Genomic DNA, 8,081 nt, shown 5'->3' with positions numbered 1-8,081 from the left:
AGCAAGAGAAGAGGGGCAAAAAAAGAGAAAAGAAATAGTTTTACAACAAACAACCACACACCGAGTACTGAAGACTACATGGGCTTACGGACAAGCCGATCAAATATTGATAAAAAGCCGATAAGCTATAATACAAGAAGAGACGCAGCTGTCCACCGTGGACACAGGGTTGGGACAGGAGCCTGGGGCTGGGAGGACTGGGAGGACTGGGACAGGGGCTGGTCTCGCTAAATCGAAGCGTCTATCCAGAACACGCCGTCTACTTACAGGTAAGCATACAGTACATTAAATACAGTTTATTTTTTTTGTTTTTTTGCTTTATTTTTTATCCAAAAAAATACTTTTTTTTTTTAACCTTTTTATCATTTTTTAAATTCCCAGGTCTGGTAAAAAACCTGACTGCATAGAAGCTAACCGCTAACAACAGGCTTCCCTAAGCTTGCATCCTATGAAAAGACCAGGAAACGTCTTCCTCCATGATATGGACTCTAAGAAAGGCACGTCGGTTCAACTGTCAGTGTTCAAATTGCATCTGTGGGGGGAGGGGGGTAAGGCCAGTTCAGTCCAGTAACTGGATTGGTCAAACTGGGGTGAAAGGAGGCTTCCAGACTGGGAGACGTCCCGATGGTTTCATGTCAGTTTTCATCGGATCGATGCAGAAGTATTAAAAACTGGAGACATTTACTGCAGTAACTTATTTTGAATAAAATGTACTTTTAGGAGTTTTTTTTTAAACTTTTATTTCAATAACATTTCTGGATTTTACTGAATGAAAAACAAACATGTTGTAACCAAAACCAGACACACACCTGCAGTTTCTGTTGAAGTTTTATTTAAACAAACTGGTTTGGAAAATTTTTCTTCTATTTTTTGTTACTTCTATGAATTATTTTCATTTTGGTCCCTAAAATACAAAAATTTCTACTTGATGTTATATTTTGGCTCAATTCAAAGAGTTATTGTAGCTACTGATGCTGTTGGCAGGAACAGCCTGTAGCAGTCTGTGCTGCAGCAAATCTGAAGAAGCCTCTGACTGAAGACAGCCTCTTGGTTCAGTTCATCTGATGATGTGATTTTTAAATCATAAATGATTGATAATTTCATCAGTAACTCAGTATTAGAGTAAAATGATTGAAAATCAAAACAACAATATTATCGTTTATCGCAGTAACTTCTGGGATATTTTATCGTCCAGGAACATTTGTTATCTCAGACTTTCGTCATCCGTGATTTTTAGTGATGTTTGAATTTAATTTAACTTCTTGTTTAATGGAAACGCTGTAACTGTGGACTCGTCTGTAAATATTTCCACTTCCTGTTCTGACCTCTTGCTGCTGGTGAAAATCAGGATGAACTCTGAACTTTACCGCCCTGCGGCGGCGGCCATCTTGAAGCCCCCTTTCACCGGTGTCGGAGCGTGGGCAGGATTGGGATCAGAGCGGGAATGCTTCGGCGGCAGCGGACCCCGTCGCCATGGTGATTGTTCCCTGGCCTCCTCTGACCCTCGCTTTGTGTTTCCATGTTGGAGCTCTTGATTCAAGTAGCGGCTCAAGGAATGTGATTCGCTTTGCTGTCCAGTCCAAGTTTCCCTTCATCTCTCCATGATTTGTCGTGCTAAGCTAGCGTTAGCGTTGTTTGGTCTGCTCAGTGACTCTTCGCTCTATCCGGGCCGTTTGGTCGATAACTCCCAACCGTTTTTGTACTTTTACCTCTACAGAAACACGATGAGTTTGTGCAGGTTTGGACAGAAGCGCCTAAGCGCTCCTGCGGGTGCCGGTTTGTCTTCTTCCTAAGCTTTCCTCGGGAAGTTTGAGGGAGTTTTTTTTTCAGAATCCTCTCCCTGTGCGTCTATCCGAGAGGTGGTGAGGCACAGCTTCATCCACAGTGCGGCGCTAGAGTGCCGTGTCGAGGCTGCGATCAACCGCTGCGCAAATGTTGCGTTAAAAAACAAGAATCTCTTTAAACACTTTGTGATATGTTTGCTCCCTCCTTAACCCCAACCTTCCTCGCTGCCCGCCTCAAGTTTTAAACTTTTTCTGTTTTCTTACACACATATATATATATATATTTACTATATATATTTATATAGAGCCTTTTTGTCCTGGGAATGCTGATAAAACACGTAGCACAAGAGTTCCTGGGGCGGATCCAAAGGAATTTGTCTGTTGTCGTATCAAACGTCCGGAAAGCGACGAATGCGACTCTGAAGTCCGATTTTCTCGACTGAAGAAGAAGAAGAAGAAGAAGAAGATGGCGACGAAGAGGAGACGACAGATCACAGAGGAGACGAAGGCGGATCTGACCCGGAGGAACTACGTGGTCGGGCTGGAGCGAGAGGCGGCGCGCGTGATTGGTTGGTGGAGAACGCCGTCAGAGGAAGTGATCACTCATCATCCTGATGAACTCTGGCACCTTGGACCTGCGGAGGAAACGGAAACCGGGTCAAACCGGGTCAGAAGAGGCGACTTTACCCGAAACACAGGAACAAACCGAGACTGTACGCCAGGGGTGTCCAAAGTGAGGCGCGGGGGCCACATGCAGCCGTTTGCAGAAATCTGAAAGGTCCAAATTTGACCTTTTATTTGGACAGACCTCCATAACTTTTCAAAACAAAAAGCATTATTTTTTTAGTTGTATTTTTTGCTTTTTTTTAAATATAATAATTCGGGTCACAAACATCCAGCGACTTTTTACCCAAAAGACATTAAATTTATAATACAGCAAATGTTTTGGCAGTAATGGTGCGCCATATGGACTAGAAGATTTATCACAATATCTTTCAGTACTATTATAATGATAAAAGTGACAATATGAACTATTTACTTTTTGTTTTTTAGGCAACTATGTTAAGGATACACTGATACAAAAATTAGGCCGATATCGATATCCGATATTAATCACTGTTATAGCCGATAACCGGTATTTACTGATAATCTACAGATTTCACTACAGCTTCAACACCTTTCAGAAAAAGGTACATTGACACAGTTCTGTTTATCGCATCCCTAAACTGTACGGATAATCAAACGGAAACATTTCAGAAATAACAATCCCGATAACACGGACAGTTCTGGGGATTTTAAACGTGATTAATTGGAGTTTATCGTAACGATGATAAATCTAAAGTCTTATACTGACAAGAAATGTATCACGATAAATGACAAAGAATACAATCCTTGTTTTCTAGAGCAGAGGTTCTCAAACTTTGACCTCTTAAAAACACATATAGTTATTTAACATTATTTAAAAATAGAGGAATTTATTTTCTAAACTTTTACTGAATTTTATCGTTTAAAATGTGTATTACATTTTAATGGTACATTTATTTACTTAATTTTGCCCCGTTTGGCCTTCCATACGGTAAAGGACCACATCATTATGATTCTTAGCATCATTTTGCGACCCCTCATTTAGCGTCTCGTGACCCCTCTGCGGTTCCCGACCCACACTTTGGGAACCGCTGTTCTAGGCTGTGAAAACTGTTTCTTATATTTATGATAAATTCTTATTTTCTGCTTTGTTTTATTAAAATTTTGCAACTTTAATCTCCTGCTGATGAGATCGCCGGCTGCCAGGACTGACTGGGAGTTAGAAAAGACAAAAAACCACAGAAGAAGAACCGGGCATCGTTTCTACATTAAAGAAAAGCAAAGAGTTAATGTCAGCAGCTCCTTGGTTCATCTGGGAGAGAAAAAAACAAAACGTTAAAATCTGGTTTCAGGTTTACAAAGTGAAAGAGGAAATGAAGTTGGAGGCAGTAAAAGTTCAGCCAATCAGAGACGTTTTTACTAAATGATTACATTATTAAATTAAAAGGTTTTTGTTGCCGTCGACTTTAACATCAAGAAACCAGGAAGTTTTATTCCTGTTCAATCATTTACAGTAGAAATATTTACATCTACATCAGAAAAGAATAAGATATTTTTACATTTTGGTTTCATGGCAAACATAAAACCAAAATCTGATATTAAAACTAGTTTTCAGCAGCTGAAGCTCCTTTTTTACTCAGATGTTTCTGATATTTCTATTATTTTTTTTAATTTGTATATTTTCTGTCGTTATCTTCAGTTTTTAATGTTTTTTTCTTCAGCAGATCCTTTTCAAAATTTGCCTAAACAGTTTTTGACAATTTTCAGCTAAAAATGTCATTTCTGAATCAGCTCTGTCCTTCTATTTATGATATTACTAATCATTTTTAAAGTATGAACAACTTTCTGCTGCTAACTTCAACTTGTTCAGTGTTTGCATGAAATGCTGATTTTTCTGCGTTTGATTTTCTGTTGAATCCTGAAAACATGAAGCTGAATAATCTGAACCCAAATGAGGAGAAACGAGTTTTTGGCCTGAAATTTAGGAAGCTGATGGTCGGAGTTAAAGATACGACAGCAGGTTAGTGCAGAAGTGAAATCTTCTGACCATTCAGGGGGAGGAGAGTTTGCTGCGGTTTACATTTGTCCCATGGGGTTTGGTCCATCGCCCATGGCGGCGGCGGCGGCGTGGTGGGCGGCGGCCAGCGAGAGGGGCGTCCCATCTGAGGTGACGGTGACCTTCTCCTCTTCGCGGCGCTTCAGGCAGGCCGCCTTGGGGTTCAGGTTCCTCTCTGGACACAACAAGAAAAAAAATCATTCGTCTTCTGATGCTTTTTATGACTTTCTTTTATACGGAAGAGGATAAGTGCCACTAAACAAAAAGTATTCTGACTTTTTTTTCCTCAAAATTTTACTTAAACCTCAAACTCCTGACATTTTTCAGAATCCTGATTTAAATCTCAGTATTATTTTATTTTCCTCAGTTTTTACTTTAATTTCAGAATTCTGACTTAAATCTTTTTAAATGTTTTTACTCAGAATCTTTACTGCAAACTCAAAATTCTGACTTAAATTCTTTTACTTTCCTCTAAATTTTTACTTTAATTTCAGAATTCTGACTTAAATCTTTTTAAATGTTTTTACTCAGAATCTTTACTGCAAACTCAAAATTCTGACTTAAATTCTTTTACTTTCCTCTAAATTAAATTTTTACTCTTTTCCTCTGAATTATGACTTTAAACACATAATTCTGACTTTTGACATCAGAAAATTAGTCAAAATTGTGAAGAAAAAACCCCCAAACTATTTTTTATCACCTTGATCAAAGATGAACTATCTTGTGCAAATAGAAACCTAAAGCAACAGGTGTTGCTGCTGCCCCCTGCTGGACCGGGCCTGTCAGTGCAGAGCCAGGCCTCCTATGTGTTGGTTTGGCTCTGACCTCTGACTTGCTGCTCCAGGCTGAGGATGACGGCGACGGCCTGGTGCAGGATCAGCAGCTTGGTCTGCGGCTTGTCGCTCTTCAGGTGCAGCTGCACCATCCTGCCCAGCTCCTTGAACGCCTCGTTGATGTCGCGCACGCGCAGCCGCTCCCGGGCGTTGTTGGCCATCCTGCGCTCCCGCTCCCGCTCCATCTTCTGCTCCGGGCTCAAATCCTCGTCGTCGTTGTTGCTGGAGGGACGAAGGAGGAGCAGCGAAGGGGAGGAAGAGGAGAACCATGGGAGGAAGAGGAGATTTCAGGATAAAACAGGTCAGTTTAAATTTACACGGCTTTGGAGGTTTCACCGACTCAGATTTAAGACTTTTTAAGACCATTATGAATAAAATTTAAGACCAATATCATGGCAGAGAAGTTCAAAAGAAATGCAGGGGAACAAAACTGAATTTGTTGTTTTTCTTGTGGCTCTTGGCATCAGCTTTGTTCTTCTCAGATGGCATAGAGCTCGCTGGTAAGAAGCTAGTTAGCTAGCAAGGATTAGCAGCTAGTTACAGTTAGCGTTAGCCGCCATGAGTCATCAAACGCAGTGACTCAAAACCTACATGGAATAAATAAATTTACAAAGTCTGGCTACCACAAAGTTTAAGACCCAAGATTAACGTATTAAGGCCAACTTTAAAAAAATGAATTTAAGACATTTTATGATGAGCCTTACATGAAAAATAATAAAAAAGTTTATGAATAATAAAATGTATAAAACATCCTTTAAATGATCAGCTACAGCAGGACTTTGAAACAATCCTGCAAACAAACAAACAAACAAACAAACAAACAAACAAACGGTGCTGCCGAGTCTTTTATGACCTTCGTTATGGTGATATTCTGTCATCATTAATGAGGAAAAAATATTGTGAAACTTCTTTCAGTATTTCTAAAGTAGCTCAGAAAAACTGAAACCCTGAAGATGGAGAGAAATATTTACAGATAACGGCCAAATGGGGAACAAAACTGGATTCTAAATGAATAAGTTCTTTGTTTTTTCAAACTGAATCAAAGCAGAAAACATTTTCATCATCATCATCATCATCATCATCATCATCATCATCACAGTAAACATGGCCGCCACCATCGGGTATAAACTCAGGGTTCAGGATCCAAATGTTTCAGATCTGGTCGCCTCCAGGTTGACAAAGGAACCAGATAAACGGTGAAAATCGTTCATCTTTGGAGGAGTGAAGGCCGACGGGCCGCAGCCGGGCCGGGTCGCCGTGCTGCCGGCTTCCCGCCCAGGGCGCAGCGGGGCGGCGCTTCGTTGGGAATGTTAACGGAGGGCTCTACTCTGCTGTGTGAGGAGCAGCTGAATCCAGGCTCAAGACCGTGGAGAGACACCAAGTTAACCAGCAGCTGCACTTCCACTCAGATCCGCCTCCCGTCCTTAAAGCTGCAGCAGCTTTTAGAAAAAATACCTTTTACAAATCTGTAAAAACCGACGGCTTAATACGAGACAGATAATCTGTGGAAAAATCGATCTTCTCCACCTTCTCTATAAGCTTTTATTGTCGTCTGAAGAAATGCTCCAAAAACAGCCAATCAGAGCCAGGAGGCGGGGCTTAGCGCTGTCAATCATCATCGTTAATGCACTGCTAAATCTTCTAATGGTGGAGAAACAGCTTAGAGTTACAGTCAGTCTATCTGCCGTCATCGGTGGCTATGCTAACTAAACTTAGCATTCACAACATGCTATGCTAGCAGCATCGTAGCAGCTAGCATAGCAGGTCACATCGTGGCTGATTTATTTTATTACTATTTATTTATTTATTTATTCACCAATCAGTGTTGTTTAGTTAATTCTTTTATTTATTATTTCTTCTGGTAAACTTGTTTTTATTTTTTCTCGTTTTCTTCTAAAATATCTGATGCTGATTAATCAAAACAAGGAATATCAGAGAAAAGGAAAATAACAAAAAACTTTAAATATATATTTTTAAAAAGTAAATGAAATGTATCCATTTTAATCCGCACCTCCATTTTTGGTGATTTAGGTTGGGGGTTTTTTCAGGGTGATTGACAGCGATAAGACCCGCCTCCTGGCTCTGATTGGTTGTTTCTAGTCAGCACAGTGAGGAGGACATTGATCATCTCTCAGATTATTTGTCTCAACCTTAGCGACAGTTTTAACAAATATGTAAAAACATATTTTTACAGTTACATCCTGCAGTTCTACAAGCTGCCAGTAGAGGCAGCACTAAGAGGCAGACGCCTGGTGGAGGCAGGAAGTCTCTGCGGTTTTCAGCTGATTCTCATCACACTTGATCACTTCATCAAAGTTCAGAGGCTGGTTCCCAACGCACCCGCAGGCGGCGGCGCGCCCAGGGCGGGCCGTCAGCGTGGGGGTGCGATGGGAAGACGTGCGTCCCGGCCAGCTGAGGGGTTTGATGGAAGCGAACGTCTGGGCGGTGGGCGGGGTTACCTAGATCTCGACCTCTCTATGGCCTTGAGCTCCTTGTCCAGGTCGTCCTTCTTGTCCAGCGGCTTGCTGTCCTGCAGCAGGTTCTCGTCTCCCTCGTCCTCAGACTTGATCTCCGAGCTCACCGAGGACGTGCTCTGGCCCTGGAGGCCGCCGGACAGGGCTGCAGGGAACCGCAGGGGTCAAAGGTCAAACAGAACAAACTGGACTCAAAGGTCAAATACAGCAGACAGGGGAGAAACTAATCACATCGTCAGAACTTCAACCGAAAGATTAACTGATGACACCATCCATCCAACTATCCATCCAACCATCCATCCATCCAACTATCCATCCATCCAACCATCCAACCATCCATCCATCCAAC

General features: G+C 41.5%; 1 protein-coding gene across 7 annotated transcripts in view; it reads right to left on the bottom strand.

Annotated features, from left to right (window-relative positions):
- Positions 1–866: 866 nt before the first annotated feature.
- The window catches only part of tcf4 (transcription factor 4), a 208,842-nt gene continuing 201,627 nt past the window's right edge, over positions 867–8,081 (bottom strand). For 4 of the 7 annotated variants that reach the window (XM_016663012.1, XM_016663009.1, XM_016663010.1 and 1 more), the window contains 4 exons: positions 7,718–7,877; positions 5,251–5,480; positions 4,450–4,600; positions 867–2,419 (listed from right to left, as the gene is read on the bottom strand). In XM_016663012.1, coding sequence (XP_016518498.1) covers positions 2,371–2,419; positions 4,450–4,600; positions 5,251–5,480; positions 7,718–7,877 — 590 coding nt within the window. In that variant the 3' untranslated portion in view covers positions 867–2,370. Of the gene's footprint in view, positions 2,420–4,416; positions 4,601–5,250; positions 5,481–7,717; positions 7,878–8,081 lie in introns of all 7 variants that reach the window. The other 3 variants (XM_007576153.2, XM_007576155.2, XM_007576154.2) reach the window with 2 other exon arrangements.

Source organism: Poecilia formosa, unplaced genomic scaffold (genome assembly GCF_000485575.1).
Source record: "Poecilia formosa unplaced genomic scaffold, Poecilia_formosa-5.1.2 Scaffold399, whole genome shotgun sequence".
NCBI classification, from domain to species: domain Eukaryota; kingdom Metazoa; phylum Chordata; class Actinopteri; order Cyprinodontiformes; family Poeciliidae; genus Poecilia; species Poecilia formosa.
This window is presented reverse-complemented; position numbering and strand designations above follow the sequence as displayed.